This window comes from Bos javanicus, chromosome 27 (assembly GCF_032452875.1).
Source record: "Bos javanicus breed banteng chromosome 27, ARS-OSU_banteng_1.0, whole genome shotgun sequence".
Lineage (NCBI taxonomy): Eukaryota > Metazoa > Chordata > Mammalia > Artiodactyla > Bovidae > Bos > Bos javanicus.
This window is the reverse complement of record NC_083894.1, coordinates 26,670,323-26,691,061: the sequence shown is the minus strand read 5'-3', so window position 1 is coordinate 26,691,061 and position 20,739 is coordinate 26,670,323. Positions and strand designations below refer to the sequence as shown.

Genomic DNA, 20,739 nt, shown 5'->3' with positions numbered 1-20,739 from the left:
AACTGATGGTGAAGAGAAAATACCTGAACGAGAGGCAAAAGCTCATTACAAAGGAAAGAAGAACCAGCGCACACTTGTCATTTGACTTATGCAAACCAAAGCACAGTGTTGTGACATGTTTGAAGGGCTAAAAGGGAAAAAAGTTTTCAACCCAGAATTGCATCTGCAGTAAAAGTAATCTTTAAAAAGTGAAGTCCTGTCTCAGAGGAATATTCTCTCAGTATCATAGAAACTGAGAGAATTCCTTGACATCAGACTTGCATTGCCAGAAGTCCTCGGGCAGAAGGGGTATGATACTAGACAGAAACTCGGATATGTATAGGAAAATGTGCTAAAGCTGAAAATCAATTTTAAAATGCACGTTTGTCTTATTAAAAATTTTTTTATCACTCTGAAAGATAGCTAACTATAAAGCAGACTATTAAGAGAGAAATTTATGTTTACAGCATATGTAAAAATGAAGTTTTTGACGGTCACCACAGGTCAGGAAGCGTGCTGTTATACATCTTCATATGTGATCTGGGACAATTTAATTGAAGTCAGTCTCTGGTTAACTGAAGGTGTGTATTGTAAACCCTAGGACAACCACTAAAACCATTTTTTAAAAAGTAACTGTAGTTAACAATACCATGTTGTACATTTGAAAGCTAAGAGAGTAGATCTTGAAAGTTCTCATCACAGGAAAAAAATTATGTTAACTAAACTTACTGTGGTAATCTTCTCACTACATATATTTCAAATCATTATATATCTGAAACTAATGCAGTATTATGTCAATTACACTTATCTCAATAAAGAAAAAATAATAGAAATAAAGTAGAATCATAAAACTGTTTAAAGTACATGAATTAAAAATAGACACAAGTGAAAGGAGAAATAGACAAACCTATCATTGAGATTAAAGTTCATAGCATTCATCTCAGCCGTTGAACAAATAGATGGAAAATTAGTATATAAAATCTTAACTCTATTAACCAACTTGCCTAATTGACATTTATTATAAAACAAGATGACCCTGACAATAGAGTATATGTGTTTTCCAGTGCACTTGGAGTACTCACCAAGACAGATGGTATTTATCGCAGAACCTTAAATGAATTTAAAAGAATTGAAAGCAAACAAAGGATGTGCTTGGGTCATAATGGAATCAAACTGGAAATCAGCTATATTTGGAAACTCTCCAAAATATTTGGAAATCAAATAACACATTTAAATAACTCATGGTTCAAGGAGGAAATCACAGGGGAAGTTAAAAAAAAAAAAGTATGTTGAATTAAATGGAAGTGAAAGCACAACGTATCAAAATTCATGGGATGCGGCTGCAGCAGTGCTTAAAGTGAAATAGAGCATTAAATGCTTACATTAAAAAGAACATTACCAAAAAAAAACACTAGAAAAAAAAAAACATTACATTTGGATATAACACTTTATTCATGCATTCACCAGTTGATGGACATTTGAGTTGTTTCTACTTTATGGCTGTTGTGATCAGTGCTACTGTGAACATTCATGTACAAGTTTTTGTGTGGCCATAATTTTTCCTTTAAGTATAGGTGGAATTGCTGGAACATGTGGTAATTCCAAGGGCTAACTTATGAGCAGTTGCTATGCTGTTTTGCAAAGTGGCTGCCTCGTTTTACATTCCCATTGGCAGTGCACGAGGGTTCCAGTTTCTCCATATCCTTGCCAACACTGAGTTTAGCTATTTAAGATACCATTTAGTGAAATGGAATTTTATTGTGGTTTTGATGTGCATTTTTCTAAAGCTCATCTTTTCATGTGCTCAATGGCCATTTATATATTATTTTTTATTATATTTATTTAAATTTTTTATTGGGGTATAGTTCATTTACAGTGTTAGTTTCAGGTGTACAACAAAGTGATTCAGTTGTGTCCGACTCTCTGCGACCTCATGAATTGCAGCACGCCAGGCCTCCCTGTCCATCACCAACTCCCGGAGTTCACTCAGACTCAAGTCCATCGAGTCAGTGATGCCATCCAGCCATCTCATCTTCTGTTGTCCCCTTCTCCTCCTGCCCCCAATCCTTCCCAGCATCAGGATCTTTTCCGATGAGTCAGCTCTTCGCATGAGGTGGCCGAAGTATTGGAGTTTCAGCTTTAGCATCAGTCCTTCCAATGAACACCCAGGACTGATCTCCTTCAGAATGGACTGGTTGGATCTCCTTGCAGTCTAAGGGACTCTCAAGAGTCTTCTCCAACACCACAGTTCAAAAGCATCAATTCTTGTGTATTGTCTTTTGGAAAATGTCTGTTTAAGTTCTTTGTCCGTTTTAAACTTGTTTAAATTACAGACTTTTAGAGTTCTTTATTCTGGATACAAGTCTCTTAGAAAATTTATCCTTTGTGATTATTTTCTTCCATTCTGTGGATTGTCTCTCTACTATCTTGTATCTTTTGTGATACAAAAGTTTTTTATTTTGATGAGATAACATTTTATTTGTCTTTTGTTGCTTGTGTTTTTGATGTCATATCTAAAAAACCATTTCCTTATCCAACAACACAAAGATTTACTCCTGTTTTTTCTTTAGGGAGTTACGGTTTTAGCTCTTAACATTTAGATTTTTTTTATCATTTTGAATTAATTTTTGCATATAGTGTGAGATGTGTGTCCAGTGTTGTTTTTATTTTTGCATTTGCATTATGGTATGTGTAATTGCATGACCCAGTCATCCTATTCAGGTTTTTACCCAGGTTTGCTCAAAATCCATGTGCATATCAATTTTATTCATTTCCTCCAAAATCTGGAAACTCAAGTGCCCTTTAACTTGTCCCTTTGTCGCTCCCAAGTGTGGTTCATCCTTACAGTGGAATACAACTTTGAAATAAAAAGGAACAAAGAGCTGACATGTCCAACAACATGGGTAGAGCTCAGATGTGTCGTTCTTTCCTTAAAGGCATTAGCACTCAGAAATAAATGATCAGCGTCAGATGATAATGGTAACAGAGATATAGATAGTGCTTTTTCCTTTGTGGGCATTAAACTCAGTGCTTTATATAAACCCATTTAATTGCCACAACTCTGTGAAATATATATTATCCCAGTTTTACAAATCAGAAAACTGAGGCAGAGAGGTTAAGTAACCTCCCTCGTGTGTGTGTGTGTATGTGTGTGTGTGTGTGTGTGTGTGCATGCATTAGTCGCACAGTCATATCTGACCCTTTGTGATTCCATGGACTGTAGCCCACCAGGCTCCTCTGTTCATGGAATCTCCAAGCAAGAATACTGGAGTGGGTTGCCATTTCTTTCTCCAGGGGCTCTTCCTGACCAAAGGATCGAACCCAGGTCTCCTGCATTGCAGGCAGATTCTTTACCATCTGAGGACATAGACAGATGGGTTCCTTGGGTTCCACAAACAGGCCATGTGGCTCCATACTCTATTCTGCTGCTTTTGTGTGTCACAGGAAAGCTTTGGGTGCAGCCAAAGAGTTATTTGGGAATTTAAGCAAAACCTTATTAAAGAATTTGCTTATTTTTTCTCCTTCCTGGCATACTTTCTGTAATACAGTTTTCAATCTTAGCTTCAAGGTAGGACAGGGTTCCCTTCCATTGAAAGGGTCAAATTTGAGTTCTGAATTCTAGCCTGTTTTCTTCTTTTCTGTTAAAATACAGCAGATTTTAAAACAGTTCCTATTTTACTTACCCATATAATTTAGAGCTTTACTGACTTTCATGATACTTGGAAATAATCTGAAACAAATCATTTGTCTTTAAATTTGATGTCCTGTAATTATTTGCTGTTTTCAAAAAAAGAAAAGTGATTGCTAGAAAAAGAAAACAGGTTGCCTCGATCTTGGTTTCACAGTACTGTTCTCCAGTAAAAGGAGTCAGGACTCTTTGATTCCAAGTTTGGGGAAATGCAAGTTGAGCTTGAAACATGCTTTGGTATCAGAAATTGAGCAAGTGCTCAAAAAAACCCCAAAACAAGTAACAAAAAAGGGACAAGTCAAAAAGACACAGGAACAATTTGGAGGGACTCAATATCCAAAGCCAGGATATTTGAAGAGCAAAGTAACTGATAGTAATGGATTATAATCCATTGAAGTGAAGTAAAATAAATATCCATAAATCCATACTAAGTTAATTAAATAGATTGGATCAAGAATAGTCTCCTCCCTTACAGTGGAATTCTAATCCATATGTATGAAAGGAATGATGAAAATAACGTGCCTTTAAGCAAATCCACAATTAACACTTGCTGAAATTAGTGAGCTAAAGTATGCAGAGAAGCAGTAAGTTTGCATAGTCTTAGTGTATCTCTCCAGGGGATGCTTATTAATTACAGAGGGACGAATAATAGCTCCATGGTGGAAAAATCTGAGAGACACCACCTTAACCAGCAATCAGTCTAATAGCTCCAGTAAAAAGACATGTGGACATCATGGACCCTTGATGTTATCAGGCCCTGAAAAGGGCACAGTATCGTCTCTGTGATGTTCTTGCCAAGAAGGTAGAACCTCAGTTTAATCATGAGGAAACATCAGACAACCCCACATTGAGGGGCATTTTATAAAATAACTATCGGAACTCCTCTGAGGTGTCATGGTCCTGAGAGATGAGCAGAGAGACTGGGTGTGTACTTACAGCCTGGAGCAGGGAGACAGCAGCTAGACACAGTGGGCTCCTGGGCTGGGATGGGGATGTTGCTGCTAAAGCTGGATGGGGGAATAAGGTCTATGGCTTAGTTAATAGGTTTGTACTAGTTTAAATAGTTTTGTTAAGGTTATATAGTGTTAACATTAGGAAAAACGGGGTCAAAGCACGTACTGGAATTGGGTATACTAATGATGCAACTGAGGTTTAAAAAATGTAAAAGGAAAACAGATGCTCTCTGATGCCCAGACAATAGCATTTCATACTTCAGTGGTCAGATTGTTGAGGATGTGCTAATAAGTAAGTTCAGCGCCAACCATAGCAGAAAACTTATGAAATAGAATCCCCCTCCCAAGGAGCTTCAAGAGGCTGAGAAAGTCATACAAACAAATAATTGCCCCCTGTTAAGTGGTTTCTGAAATCTATGCAGATGGAAGTTCAGGGAACATGTAAGAGAATGAGTCCCTAATGTATCTATAGAAATACAGAATATTTTTATTTAGAGATGTTTTGTATTGAAATAACTTTGTGCTCAGATTGGGGACTTCCCAGGTGCTCCAGTGGCTAAGACTCTGCGCTCCTAATGCAGGGGCCCAGGTTCTATCCCTGATCAGGGAACTAGACCCCACCGGCTGCAGCTAAGGGTGTGCATGCTGCAGCTAAAGATCCCGAGTGCCACAACCAAGACCTCGTGTGACCAAATAATATTTTAAAAAACAAACAGGAAAAACCCCAAAACAGTTTGTGCCTAAGTTGAATTCTTTGTAGTGGACTGTCATTTTTGCATTTGGTCATTGTCAACAACCAAAGTTTTTTCAAGACAGATTTCTTAATTATCACTGGCACCCCAGCTATTAGGGCGTCGTTGAGACAGGAAAGAGAACAGTCTGGTCCACCGGTACTGTGTGCTGATTTTATTTACAGCTTGTGAATGGACTGTACCCACGGTCTGCCTGAAGGTTGAGGGCTCTGCGGTGATAGTGACAGTGGGGCTGTGCTGGCACTTGTGCTGCCTGGATTAGGCCTCCAGATCCTGTGGCAGGGGTGAGGGGATGGGGGGTGTGTGTGTGTCCTGATCTGAGCAGAAGGCTCACCTCAGCACCCGGGGAACTTTGCTTTTTTTTTTTTAGTCTTTCAGAGTACAGTCATCTTTGGATTTTCCGTCATAAACTTTTTGTGCGTTGGCAAGTAGATGATGCGCGTTAGCAAGTAGTTAATGTTGAAGTGAAACCAGGCTGTCTGAGTCTGTCTTTGTTACGTGTATGCTCAGTTGTGTCCAACTCTTTGCGACCCTATGGACTGTAGCCAGTCAGGCTCCTCTGTCCATGGGATTTCCTAGACAAGAGTGCTGGAGTAGGTTGTCATTTCCTTCTCCAGGGGGTCTTCCCGACTCAGGGATTGAACCTGAGTTTACTGTTCTCCTGCATCTGCAGGCAGGTCCTTTACCACTGGTGCCACTTGGAAAGGGGCCTGTCTTTAGGATTTAAGATGCACATGAGTTTCATTCTGGACACGTCCCAATTGTGATCCCTTTTGTTTGCAAAAATAGTGATGTGGCAAAGGGGTCAAGGGACTCTGAGAACAAGGTGTAGGCAGGTTTTTGTCCTGTTTTGCAGGGCATGAGAGAAGCAGTGTTTCTGCCTCAGCCTCCCTCCCTTCACTTTTATGACCTCTTAGTCACCCATCCCCAGTTTATTTCAGATTTCAGAAGGCTCTTTTGCAAATAGGCTGTTATAACTCCTCACTCTCATATAAAACTTTGGTTCCTCATCTCCCTGTGTTTCTCTTCTTCTGTAGGAAAGGAAGTGGGATGTGCTGGGCTCATGGGAGATGAGCAGGAATTTGAACTGTTTCAGCGGAGAGAACTGATTTTGGGGATAAAAGGAGAGTGTCAACTGCCTTTCTTCCCAGGAAAGCGGGGAGGCCTCAGTCACATGGCCCTTCATTTATAGACTCTAAAAATAGAGCAGTGCTGATCTGGCCTAGGGATGCAGCTTGTGTTCCCAGGCCCTTCTGCTGCTCAGTGTCCAGCATCTGAATGTTCCTGTCTTCCTTCATTTTTATAATGAAATCTCAGATGTGCTAATGCAGAAGAGAGGAGATAATGTGGAAGCCTGATTTTGATCACCAAGATGTTTGTAAACATCTGTTGGTGGCCCAGAGGTTAAAGCATCTGCCTGGAATGCGGGAGACCTGGGTTTGATCCCTGGGTCGGGAAGATCCCCTGGAGAAGGCAATGGCAACCCACTCCAGTACTCTTGCCTGGAGAATCCCATGGAGAGAGGAGCCTGGTAGGCTACAGTCCATGGGGTCACAAAGAGTCGGACACGACTGAGCGACTTCAGTTTCACTTGTGGTAACTACTTCTTGTTGGTGCAGAGTTTCAGAAACTGTGGAGGAGTGTCACCGTGGATTCAATGGACGAGGAGAAAATTGAAGAGTATCTGAAGCGACAGGGTATTTCTTCCATGCAGGACTCCGGACCAAAGAAAGTGGTATGTAGTCTCTAGGAGAGAATGTAATGCTGTGCCCTTTGAACTGTTAGCCTGCTTCCTGTGCAGCTCTCGGAAGAGCATGTATCTGGTTCTTCCTTCCAGTTTTTTCTCCGTGTCCTAACCCTCTGACCTTGGTCAGATGCTTTCAGGTCCATCTGGTGTACTCCTTGCCCTCAGGTGGCGCTCCCCGGGTAAGGGGAGTGCTTCTCCCGTTGCCCCACCCACGTCCTGGCGGTGCCTGCCGTGTGGACTTCCGGCATCCCCGTGATGTCCTCCTGGTTTCTGCCGGGAGCCTGCTCCATCCCCCTGGCCTTCATGGTCTTCATTCCCCGACCCGCTTCTTGCTGGTGCCTGACTTTGCCTTATTGCTGATCACACTCAGTTGTCCTTGATGACTCTCAGATCCTTTAGGAACCAGATTTTACTGTCTTGATAACCCCAGATCCACTCAGTTGGAAGGATTTGTAGCCAGATGAAGATTTATGAATTGCCTCGTGCCAGCTAACCAGCTCTCTGCAGTCCAGAGACAGAGCCAGAATGAGGGCTATTTCACTAACACCCTCCTGCCCCTGGCCACCATCTTGCCTTGTAGCTTGTTTTCTTTGTGACTTTTTTGTGTGTGCGTCTGTTTTATTCGGCGAAGTTTAGGACTCCTTCAAAGGGAAAATTTATTGCCAGTGATCTCTAAGAATTAGTGTGATTGCAACACTTCATGGTTTCCTATCATTGCTTAGTTTGTTGATTTTTTTTTTTAATTATGTGATACAGTAAAGAGAATAATACGTAACAACTCTTTCTGTGCCCATTCACTCCCCAGTTTTGCTATGTCTCTATACTTTGTTGTATTTGCTTCAGGTTTTTGTTTTATGGGTAATTAATGGTGGATAAAATTTTTTAAACCTGATAAGAGATGAAAAACAAAAGAGCTGTACTGCTTCTCTCTTCACCCATTTAGTGCCTGGCGTAGTTGTGGTAAGCTGTCGTGCCAGCCCGTCCTTTCCAGGTGGAGGCACACGCTTCACTGTGATGGGAACCGCTGGGTGGTGTTTGTGGTTGGGGATGTGGGGTGTGTGTGTGTGTGTGTGTGTGTGTGGGTGGGTGTGGGTGTGTGTGTGGGTGTGTGTGTGTGTAGGTTGAGGAACAGAGAACAGGTTACCCTGCATCTCTTTGCTGCATCTTTCGTAAATCCTCCCCATATCACTGCTCTGAGTAGCTGTCATTTCTGTTTTTACCTTCCTGTAGGCCCCAATTCAAAGAAGGAAAAAGCCTGCCTCACAGAAAAAGCGACGGTTTAAGACTCACAATGAGCACTTGGCTGGGGTGCTGAAGGACTACTCTGATATTGCTCCTGGCAAGTAGTAAACAGTTTGGTCCGAGAGCAGAGGGTTTCAAAGTACAAGATCTTCCGTGTTGACGCTGGCATCTGCAGACTGATCATCTTCCTGTTCTCCTACCTAGGGCCGAGGAGAGGAGCAGTTCAGTTTACAGAACTAGGGTACATTACCAGACTCGAAGCTTGTTTTCCTTAATGGGCTACTGAGAAATGTGATGTCCCCTGTGAACCTCCTGTCACTTCTCGGGGGAACGGCGCTCAGCATGGCGTGCAGGCATCTTTGCTATTTATCGCTACTTCTCAGTGGCTCCTGGTTCCATTTTCCCCTTTTATTACTTTAGAACAAGTTTGCTGGTAGTCTTGAATGCAATATTTGTTTATTCCAAAAGATCATATTTATAATAAAATCATTGTAGAAGGAGCTCTAAGACATCGGTGACTTTAGTTTGCTTCTTTCCGTTCTTGGCAGTTGCAGGTGGTCTTTGAGTCCTGCAGGTGCTGGGCTGGAATGTTGTTGAAGCCCGTGGTCTGGGCTGTGTCACTGAATGTGTGGATTTCACAAGTGGAACCCAAGGTGTGCCTCTTGTTGGCAAGTGAAGCAGTAAAGGTACACTTGACGTGATTTTTAAGGCTTTCTTTTAAAAGGATAAATCACTGTTTAGTCTCCTGGATGTCCCAAGTCGTGTTGTCATGCTGTTTACAGCGGGGATGGACTGAGTCTACTTGCCAACCTGAACGTCTGTGTTGTGGTGTCCCAGCCCTGGTGGCGCCTGGCCCCGAGGTTCTCACTGACTGAGCTCATGAGAGCTGTTACCACATATGTAGGCTCCGAAGAATCGTCATGACTTCTGGGGAGATCTGTGATCATTCCAGCATTCTACTCTAAACGACCCATTTTGCTTCTCTGTGCTTGTTTAATTTGTAGTGGCCCTTTGGGTTGGTTGATAAGGTCCTCATGTCACAAATTGAAACTAATGGATTATAAGAACAGGGTTTGGTGTTCTCAAAAAAGGCATAATGATAACCCAGAGCAGTAACTACCCTGTACACGTGACAAGGAGCCATTTTGTTGTTTTAATTTTTATCCTTTGTATTTATCTGATTGATTTTGAGTGTCATCTTCCCTGTTTCTTATACCCAAGCCCCAAAATACATCATGAGAAGATGTGAAAGTGAGATGCCTCACTGATGAATGGTGTTGAGCATCTTCTCAGGTACCTGTTGGTCATGTGTGTATTTTATTTGGATGAATGTCTATTCAGGTCTGTTTGGGTCCTTGCCTATCCTTTAATTGGATTATTTGTGGAGTTGTTTTTTGCTACTGAGTTTTATGAGTTCTTGATGTATTATGGTCATATTACCCCCCTTATCATTGTAAGATAAATGGTTTGCAAACATTTTGATTCCATAGGTTATCTTTTCTTTTTTTTTTTTAATACTTTTCACTGGATCTTAGTTGTGGCATGCAGGATCTTGTTTTTTTTTTTTTAATCCATTCAACAAGTCTATGTATTTTTATTGGAGAATTTAATCCATTTACATTTAAGGTAATTATTGATAGGGGAGGACATGGTACTGTTTCCATTTTGTTGTTTTCTGGCTGTTTTGATATGTGGAAAGGGAGATAGTCTTTGTGGCTAATTTTGATAGGAACCCAGTTGTGTTTGAAGGTTGTAATAGAAAGAAGTTCTTTACCAGTTATTCTGGGCACCTAGGACCATTTCCACGAGAAATTCAAATTAAAGTCAAAGTCATGGTCTCACCTCTGCCTGTTTCTGCTGGGTCTGTGGGTAGTTTAGAAGAAGCAGGTTGGAATGGGCTTGTCTGGGTGCATTAAGAGTTTAAGACCATCTTCAGTGTGTTTGATCTATAATTCATCACAGTCAGCTGAGGCTTTTAAGGGGATGGCTAAAAGGAATGTCTCTGAGCCCAAAGTGTAAAATATGAATACTTGGCCGCTGCTGTCACATCCTGTAAGTGTGGTCAGATGATGGTGGGACTCGAGGGACAGAGGAGCACTTGATACGTGTGAAGCCGTGCCTGAGCGAGAAGGCAGGGCAGCTGCTTCCCGTTCCTGCTCGGTCCATGGTTTGTAGCAAGGGCACCGCAGACATACAGCCCTGGGTTCTTCTGTGATGGGGTGTTTGAAGTCACCAGCAGAAAATACATTTTGGGTGTGGGGATAGGGTATTTGATTTATAAATTCCCCAGTTCTTAGCAGCTAACAATGGTTTTCTGAAGCATGGGAAATGAGATTTGATGTCCCCTCTTCCTTCTAGCTGCTGCTTTTACCTGCAAAAATGATTCATTGGCGGGTGATTTTTGTTTAAGGTGTTCGTGACTGTCCTTAACAAGCCGGGTCCATACTGCTGCTGTGTGGCAAGGCTGGGATGCTGTGTGTGGAGACAGCGTGATGACCTTCATCACGTGATGCCACCCTTGGGGCTTCATGCAGAACAGTCCACCCTTTCCCCGGGCGTGTTTTGTGGGCTTTTCCCGAGAGAATGGGTGTTCTGTGGGGGAGAACCTCTTGGAATCAAAGGACCTCTTGGAAACCACTTCTTAGGTGAGCTGGACCTTGGAACCCCCGTCCCTGCCCTGTGAGCATGGTGTTGAGTGAGCACTTGGGAAGCGCAGAGCTGGAATAGGCCCTGACATCATGCTGTTGCCCTTCCTTCTGGCCATAGCTCAAGAAACAAAAGCACATTTCCCTTCTTAGTGGGGCTTCCACTGGAAAGACCTGCTGGTGCTTGCAGGCCAAGTGGCAAGGCTGCTACCATGGACCTTTGGAAACAGGCCTGGGACACTCACCTAGCTCTCCGCGTTTGGAGATGGGCCAGCATGTTCCTGTGACTCAAACCATGTGGGTTCAAGACCCTGTGAGAACACACTGACTTGCCACCACCCAGAACTGTGCAGGGCTCCAAAGACCTTCAGGGCCAACTTACCTTATGGAGTAAATCACAGCCTGACCTTGGCAGGCCCATCTCCAGAAACTCCAAGACCAGGTTTTATCTTGCATGGGAGTGTCAAGAAGCTTTGAACTTTTCTGCATCCTAGTTTTAAGGAAAAAGTACTCTCTTGTCCAGGTAAATACTAATATTTTAACCTGAGCATTATTTCCTATTCCATGTAGGTGTGTCTTTTAACTCCAAAGACAAGTTTGGGTTGAATTTAAGCATCTAACATAATTAAATTTCTGTTTATTGTTAATTAGCATGGCAAGAGAGTTAAACTTGAAATGAGCAGTATATGTGAGCAGTGGGGAACAGGCTTCCCTGTGGTCTTGATTTATGGGCCTGTTGTAATGGTTCATGGGCACAGGGCCGTTTTCCACTCACAAAGCAGGAAAGTGTGGTTTGTATCATGAAGTCCGGGTGAATCAGCACCCGTGGGGCGCTGGAGAGCTGCAAAGAGGAGGAAACAAGCCAAGGTTTCTCACAGCATATTGGCATCTGGGCTTGGGGTCATACAGAGCCAGGCCAGTCTTGGGGAGTTGAGTGCCACCCAGGACGGTTTGCAGTGGTGACGGAGCTTCACTGTGGCAGGTAAATGTTTCCCTGCTTAGAGAGGCTTATCTGTTGGTTGACGGCATGTGGTTTTTTCAGTATCCAAGTCATGAGTTGTGGTGTAGGCATTGTGAAGACCAGTGTTACAGATAATGTCATTAGTAGCAGATACTCTTCTGCCTTCTCAGAATGTTGGACAATTGTTTGATGTCATCAGGTGTGACAGAACAGGGGGACCAGTTGAAGAGCAAGAGAGCGACCCTGTGCTGATACTCGAACATGCTTGTCCCCTAACAGTTGGACGTCCCAGTGATGGATGGGGAGACAGTAGGGAGTCAGCTCGCACTCCTAGAGCTAAGCACGCCTGCCTGAAACACTGAGAATCAGTTGATTCCTATATGTCATTGTGACACAGACCACAAGAATTGTTGGGGCGTCCGCCATGCTTTCTCTGTGAAAGTGGGTCAGCGACATATATTCAGGTGCTGGGTCCAGTGAATTTAAAGCCCACACATATGATTACACTGTAAGTATAATGCACATTTTGCAAGTTTTAAGGTTCTTTTCCAGATTCCTTTACTTTGTAATTTTGTTAGAAGGCACAGTTCTTAATTTCAGTACTAAATGGTGGTTTTATATTATAGCTGCATTAGTCCTGTGTTCAGAAGTGGCAGATCTTTACCCCCAAGGTAGATTTACTCGTTAACAAAAAATGGCCTAGTTATTGTTTTTCTGGATCCTACAAACTGGGACATTATGTGTGTAAGCAGAGGGAACAGACAGACCTGCCCTTTTCTTATCCCAAGTTCCCAGTTCCAGAAGATATACTGTGTTTCTGCTCAGTGGAGTGACAGGAAATGAAGCTGGTGTTCAAGCGACCAGACAGTGGGTTTTGCCTGGAGTTCACACTAGACGGGCAGGTACTCTCTACACACTTGTCCCTTGCACAGTGATGGTGACCAGGCCCTCATTTTATGAAAAAGCACACAGCAGTGATGGTGTTCAGCCCCGCCAAGGAGGCACCCTCAGATCTGTGCCTCCTGGCTTGAACCTGGTGCCTTGGAATGAGTGGGAAAGTCCCAGATGGGCTGAAGGTGAAGCCGTGTGATCGAGCCTGTCCCAGAGCTACGACCCCTGAGCCTTGATGGCTGTGGGCTTCAGAGCCTGGGCAGGGCGGCAGAGCTGTGCAGTCATTGTCTGCCTTCAGCCCTGGCTCCAGGGTTCTGGCAGGCTGTGGCTGGGACCCACTGTTGGTGGCTGGTCTCCTCTGCAGAAGGTATGTGTGATCCAACAGAACCTAGAATGTCAGTGCCCAGCAAGACTAGTAGCTGTTAGTGGTTGTTGCCCTCACTTGGAATTGAGCACTGTGACCTCCCACCCCTCTTCTGGGGACAGAGGACTTGGTGAGAGTGTTACATAGGTAGAGCATTTCTATTGCTTGGCTATCAATGCCTGTCTTACCACTTAATAGAATGTATTTCTTGCTCTAATACGTTAGTAGAAAACCACGAATGTAGGTTGCAGAGTCTTTGTAGGCTGAGGTGGATGTGCAGTCTGCTGAGTGCAGTGAAAAGACATCGAGAGAGAGGTATGTGTCTCCCCCGTGAACCGCCTGTGGGGTCCCTGCGGAGCACCAGGCACCCACAGTAGAGCATTTGCACAGGCTCTCCCATCCCTCCCTTGGTTGCTCCATCCAGACCTGAAAATGGGAACAAAATCTGCCACTTCCTGGATTGCAGTATCAGATGTACTTGGTTGGTCTTGCAAGAAGGAATTTGCCAAGCAGTGGTGTGACAGCTGGAATTAGCACTTTATTTTTAAAAATGACAATAGAAAAGTACCTTTAAACAGTTGATAAAAGCAAGAGTCTAGAACTGTCACCACGAACCAGGTGGTGCTGGAGGCCTCAGTAGCGCTTGGGTACACCAGGGACACCCCTCAAGCATTTCTCCTAAGTGTAAGAGCCTCTCACCCTTGGCTCTCGTTTGTTTTGTGATGACCTTTAAAAGCATCTTGACACCTTGATTTCTAAGAGAAAATAATGAAACTAAAAACCGAACACCAGCCATATAATCATTAGAACATCAAAATCTTCAGCGCACTGTGAGCAGATCAATAAGAGAGCTTGTGGTCATGTTTAATATGTCAGCAGTTAAAAATTTGTAGGTCAATGTATGTTTACACACAGCTGCTCTTCCACAGTGGGGAGAGTGTGAGGTGACCCTGGAAGTGTCAGTTTCCCACACAGGACTGACCCGGGTGTGGAGGGAGTCTTGAAGCAAGCTGACCTCTCCTCATTGCTCACACATCTTCCCCCAGGCCAATGTGTCACTGTCCCAGCGAGTACAGCGGGATTCAAGGTCAGGTTTTTAAATGGTTCGTCTGGCCTGGTGCCGCCAAGACTCAGGAACACCAGCTCAGTTCAACTGATGTTCTGCAAATCGCTGGGCCCGCTGCGGCCACGTCGGCAGGGCTGGGCTCCCAAGCGGAGGCTTCCCCTTTAGACTCAGCATGTCCACTGAGGGTGTTGTGCATCAGCGGGGCTCACGCAGGAGCCTGCTGTTAGAAGAAAAAGGCAAGACCCAGAACTTGACAGTTTGTATAGTCACCTCTGGAGCTGCGGGCATGTTACAGGTGCACCTCAATGAGGAATCTGCACCAAGCACAGGCTGCTTTGCCCAGCCGGGAATCCACCATCACACTGGAAGCTCCCGGAGGCTCTGATTGTCGTGCAGGACGTCCTACCAGACTTGGAAGCAAACCTCAAGTACCGCACCAGCAGTTCTAACCTCTGTCACCGCATTACTCATGGGCTCAGGCCAGGTAAACAGATTTCTATACATTCACCATATGATCCTGGAAATTCTGATAATATTTTAAACCATGCCTCAAACATGCAGCTTATTTTAGAGGAAAAAAATATATATATATATATTTTAAATTACAAGCATTCAAAAGTCAAGCACAAAATGTGTGATCCAACCCAGTGTAAGATCATCCATCCTGTCACACTTAAAATGTTTGGTATAAAAATACTCACTCTCTTGGTTTTATCGTTGACATCTTTTATGTTTCATTTGAAAATATCTCCAAACTGTACAGAAATGGCAGACCATGCGTTCACAAATAACACACTATTTCTTACAATTATACAGTGTAAAAGAGTAAAACATTTTTTATTATATATTTTTTTCTTCGAGAAAAACAGATGTGTGATAGAGGCTGTGGCAAAGTCTTGAAGGGCTCAAAACTGGGCGAGGTGTTTTTCAAGCCTGAAACAGAAAGAAGGTGTTTAAGAGGAGCTGATCTCATAACCGCGTCCAGTCCTTTCTCTGAGCCTCAGGGCTGTTTGGAGGCACCGGTGGATAGAAGTCCCGGCTGAGAACCCCCTGGCTGCTCCCCTTCAGAGTTGTCCATGTGCTCGTCTGTGTAAACATAGAATACACTCACTGACCCTCTCCACAGCAAGACCTTGCACTAGAGGGTCGGTGGCCTCACAGTGGGTGCTTAATTTCTATTTATCTTTCTCTTTCCCCTGCAATTGCAAGGAAACACTCATTTTTTGTGGCAGAAAAAAGGGCCTTTGGACAATCAACAAGACTTTGCCTCTGCCAGAGCCCCACCTTGGTCCCAGGAGTTTCTTAAACACGTCTCAATTCTGTGTCCAAATTTCCTCGGTAGCACTTGTAAAGAACCCACCTGTCAGTGCAGGAGACATAAGAGATGTGGGCTGGATCCCTGGGTCAGGAAGACCCCTGGAGGAGGAAATGGCAACCCACTTCAGTATTCTTGCCTGGAGAATCTCTATCCGTGAGGAGCCTAGCAGGCTGCAGTCCAGAGGGTTGCAGAGAGTCAGACCCGACTGAGTGACTAAGCACGCAACAAGGCTGCATTGGTAAGTGTCCTCCTCTTACTCATTTTACTATCGTCTACCCAATCCCTTCTTTTCTTACCAATAGGTGAGACTCACATAAATCTGACTGTAGGAAAGGGACTAGAATTTTGGGTTTGTACATGGGAGGCGGCTGTCATTTCACATACAGTTTAAGTCCCCTATACTCGAACTTTTGACAGTTGGGATGTCCCATCAGGTAAGGTCACGTGTCTGCAGTAGACCGTCACGTGCGTGCATCCTCTCCACGTGGCTGTGCGTCTGTGTACTTTACAGTAGAGAGGATAGTCATAGTTGCATCTCAAGTCCAGGGTGCGTGGAAGCAAGTAGCTGGCACTTCTCTGAAGCGCCATGTGCTAGCGGTGGAAACAAGAGTGAAGATAATGGAGTGTGGAGCAAGAGGAAAAGATGGAATTGAAGGCCAGGGAAGGATGAAGAGCAACTGAAGAGCTTCCGTACGCAAGAAGTGAAAAGGGGATTTCTTCAAGGAGGCACGGGATGGGAACGTAGGACAGGAACACAAAGGTTGCAGCGGCTAGTCAGAGTGCCGTCCAGTGTTACCCTGTATCATCTGTGGTAAGGAGAAACTATACCCAGACATCACTGCATGGTTTTTTCCCAAGAGAACAGAATTGAACGAGCAAGGAACCAGCATCTGTGGTGCCACCAACGTCAGGCCTGAGTGAAACTGCACCTTGCCTTCACCTCCTCCTGCTGATGGTCCTTCAGCTCCCCATCCTCCTCCGGTCAGTAACTGTTCCTGCCTGTTTACTCGATGCCAGCCCCTGGAGGCAAGCTGTTGTATTCCTGTACTTATCAAGGGGACTGGAGGATTAAGTGTTTTGTTTTCTCTGCATTGTTTGTGTGAAAAGTATTATAAACCCAGTAAAGTACGGTTGTGCTTAGATTGTTGGGATGAGAGTGAGTGAGTGCTTGGGTTGAGAAATGCTTCCAACTTAAGCTCGGCGATCCCCACCTCCTCCCTCCACTTTTTCAGAAACACAGAACTTGTTCAGCAGGAGGAGGTGCCCTCCTTAAGGAAGACGCCACTCTGATTCCTTTGCTTCTCTCGGAGCCCAGCACAGTGCCTAACCCCCACCACCACCCTCCCCACCCCCTGCAACTCGCTCAATGATGGAGGAGTCTAAGTGGGCAAAGTTTGACACTTGCATAATAGGAAATCAGAAACACAAGAAGCAAAAAAAGGCATCCATATTCACAAGCAGTTTGCTGGCTGACGTGTCCTTCTAGGTCTGTATTTTCACAATTAAGCGTCCACTTTCACGTGATTAAGATTATACAGCTATCATGCTTTTTCACACATCATAGATATCTACCAAAGTACCAAAGCCACACAATTTTGATAACCAAGAATACACCACTACACCAATTTCATCTGGAAGGATAACCCTTCTTAAAAGAAGCCACGTGTCTTCTGCCCCCTGAATCTTTCTACCCAGTAGAAATCACGATCACGTCCAGGTGTGAACAGTCAGCAGCAGCTCTGGGGTTGGGACCAGGGTTATGGAGGGTCACGTAGTAGCTGCCGTTCCCTAATGAACTCTAGAGCTTCGGGCCTCATGTCCCCATGAGTGATCTTCGGCCTTCAGTCTGCCAAAGGAGCGCCCCCGCCCCAACCTCTGTCCACGGAGGAGGGGAACCAGTTTCCTTCCTCCACACTCCCGGCTCATCAGGCCTGGAATGACAAGTCCTGCGTCACTGCAAACTTGGCCCTGCGCCAGCAACCCAAGCTGCGGACATGGATCGCAGAAAAACCGATTCTAAGGAACAGCAGTTTCCACTTCGAACAACTCACTGGGGACAGCAGCAGGTAGCCCGGGGCTCTGGGAACCTGAGGGGCCTGCAACGGCCGTCGGCCTTGACAGCACATGGGCTTGGACAGCAGCCAAGACTGGGGCCTTCAGGGACTGCGCAGGCAGGCGGAGGACCCTTCCTTGGTGGGCCCACAGCTTTAGCCCCTGCAGGCAGAGCCTGGCTGGTCTAGGCCTGCTTGCCTCTCGGGAGCTGAGGCCACGTTCGGGAAGTGCACCGTGCCCGCTCTGGCCTCTTTCTGGTTCCACAGTCAGCTCCCCCTGTTCCACTCACCTTGTGCTGGATGTTTCTGCCACGACCACAAAGGCCACGCATCTCTACTCAGACTCACCACCTTGCCTTTACGTACACCGCACTCTAGGGTCACTCTGTCACCCTGACACCAACATTACCATCTGGGTTCGCCTCACCTTGGTGTTTCCACTTGATTCTTCACTGTGCTTTGGCCAGCCAGAGGACAGTTCCTAAAGCACCACTGCCCCCCCGCCCAGATTTTCAGTGCCTCCCCAAGACCCTCAAATGCTTCGTTAAAACCCCCTTTGAGCAAGACCATGCTGTCTGTATTTGCACCTCCTCCCTTTGCTAGTGTATCTTCCACACACAGAGACCCTCCTATCTTTCAAAACTCGGGTGAAGCCCCACTTCTCCAGCCTTTCCTGGTCCCTTCAGGGCTTTCTCAGCTCTTCACAGGTACCTTCCCTGTCCAGACCACTTACTCGGATTATACAAGGATCACCTTGGATTATTTTCCTAAGACCAGCTCCACCTTCCTCTACTCCAGTCAGTCACTTGGGACGCTAGAACAAATGAAACCGGAACGATGGGCCGTTAGTGGGAGGAGGCCCAGAGACGCGGGCCCCTAGGCTTGATGATGCCAGGGCTGGGCTGAGAGCAAGGAGGTGCCCGGAGCCCGTGTGGAGCTCTGCACGCTGGCCCTGGGGGCAGAGCGGGAGTCGCCACAGAAAGCTGGGACGGACTGGGAAGCACCTGCCCAGCTTTTCAAGAAGCCCACCTGGTTCAGGATACTGTCCCCTTGCCGGGTTCCTGAGCAGAAAGAAAGGTGGATGGAGCTGGTTAACCTAGGCTGAAAGACGGACCTTTCGGAGTGAAAAAGGACAAGGAAGCGGGTGCGAGTTGATAGCTTCCTGAGCTTCTCCATAACTGCTGGGTAAAGGCAGCTCTCACATGGGAAAAGAATGTGTCCGCGTTGCCATAGCTGTTCCAGACTGAACACAAGGTCAAAATGTGGCTATTTCAGTCCCTGTAAACAAGGAAGGGGGTTTAGCTAGAAACGGAGTTCAAACCTTGGAATGTATTGACAAGGACATTTTAAACACGGCAAAGACATCCGGGAACACAGAGCACTGGGGTGGCGGGGAGGGGTCAGGCCCCTCTGTTCAGACAGCAGACTCTCCTCAGAGAGCCTTTCCTGAAAGGGGGTCACCTACGACACGCACGTGACGGGGTAAACAAGGGAAGACCGTGAACCACGTGGCACCCGCCCAGTGTGAAGACAGTGGAGAACGTCTCCTGGTGGCTTACGGCGTAGGAGCTATTCTAATCCAGCTCCTTTCAGCTGTGTGTCCCCCAGTGCCTGGGGACAGCTGCTGCTGTGTGTGGGTCAAGGGCTGCCCTGCTGGTGGTGGTCAGTGCCGTGACCCGGGAGAGGCCGCTCTTCCCAGAGGCAACTTGGTAGGTTCCAGTCTATTGATCCGAGCACCTTATGAGCTTTTTTTTTTTTCCTCCCAGCAGTAAGAAAATCTGGTTTTCCACCAATCCATCCCTATATACTTGACCTGTTTCCTAATGATTTCTTCCCCAAGAGTTTTTCCAACATTTGTTCATTTTTACTAAAAGTCAAGTAAGGAATATTCTCTTCTACCAAAATCCCAACATCATATGACTAAAGTTTTTAATTATTGGTTTAGTTTTCATTTTCTGTTTTTAAATGTTCATACTAATTTGTAATAAAAAGACTGCTACTGCTAAGTCGCTTCAGTCATGTCCGACTGTGTGCAACCCCATAGATGGCAGCCCACCAGGCTCCGCCGTCCCTGGGATTCTCCAGGCCAAGTTAACATTTAAAAAGGGTCAGTCAAAACGTCCCTGATGGTGCAGTGGCTAAGACTCTGCACTCCCAATGCAGGGGACCAGGGTTTGCTCCCTGGTCAGGGAACTAGATCCCACATGCTCCAGCTAAGAGTTCGCATGCCACAACTAAAGATCCTAAGCGACACAACTAAGACTCAGCAGGGCTGTCTGAGCTGGGCAGGGAGGTCTGGGAGCTCCCTGGGTGGCCCTGGGACCCAGAAGCCTCACCAGGAACAGGGCTAGTTCCTCCCGCATCCGCACTGGCACCGCCCACTTACCAGGTTCATCTGTGGTCAGACTCCCAGCTGCCTCCCCCCAGGACCAAGCCTGGTTCTCCTGCCCCTCGTCACCAGGCCCTCCCGGTGTCCACAGTCACCACATGCTCCAGCTGCGTCCTGACGGGGCTCATCTGTTTGTGCCCCAATTACTGAAGTCTGGGTTGATTTATTGCATTAAAAAAAAAAAAAAACCCTACTCTAACCTGTTTAAAAGTTATATATGGGTGGCTTTCAATTGGTCCTTAAATTTCTCCAGAGGAGGGGAGAAAGCAAAATAAAATCTTTTTACTGAGTGGTAACATCAATAAGAATACCGTGGGCACTTCCATTAAGGACCATGACAACAGGAAAACCTGACCAATCAGAAGCCTGTACAACTGGTGGGTATCTGTCGGCTTTCCCCAGTGATGTGGGAAAAACATTTACCTGTTAGTAAGTTTGGTTAGTGTCTCCTGCATTGCGGGCAGATGCTTTACTGCCTGAGCCGCCAGGGAAGCCCCAGGTTAGTGTGAGAAACAGACCTCACTGGGGAAAAAAGACCCCCAAGTGCTGGAGGCCAGCTCCCCGCACAGGCACCACACGCCCCTCTGGAGGCCAGGAGAGGTGGTGTTCTGAGCACGTGCTTGCTTACCTCCCAAATGTGGTAATGACCTCCTAGGCCCGACTGCCCGATTCTGTCCTTAGCAGGAATCGTAT

The 20,739-nt window shown here is 45.5% G+C and overlaps 2 protein-coding genes across 5 annotated transcripts in view; one reads left to right on the top strand and one right to left on the bottom strand.

Annotated features, from left to right (window-relative positions):
• GTF2E2 (general transcription factor IIE subunit 2) overlaps positions 1–8,870 on the top strand; it is an 80,300-nt gene extending 71,430 nt beyond the window's left edge. The window contains exons 7-8 of one of the 2 annotated variants that reach the window (XM_061404397.1): positions 6,992–7,107; positions 8,350–8,870. In XM_061404397.1, the coding sequence (XP_061260381.1) occupies positions 6,992–7,107; positions 8,350–8,466 (233 nt within the window). In that variant the 3' untranslated portion in view covers positions 8,467–8,870. Of the gene's footprint in view, positions 1–1,043; positions 2,878–6,991; positions 7,108–8,349 lie in introns of those variants that run through there. The other variant, XM_061404398.1, reaches the window with a different exon arrangement.
• A 4,870-nt stretch (positions 8,871–13,740) lies between these two features.
• Positions 13,741–20,739, bottom strand: part of RBPMS (RNA binding protein, mRNA processing factor) — a 202,277-nt gene continuing 195,278 nt past the window's right edge. For all 3 annotated transcript variants that reach the window (XR_009734056.1, XR_009734057.1, XR_009734058.1), the window contains one exon: positions 13,741–15,221. The gene's annotated coding sequence lies outside the window, so the exon portion shown is untranslated. The remainder of the gene's footprint in view (positions 15,222–20,739) is intronic.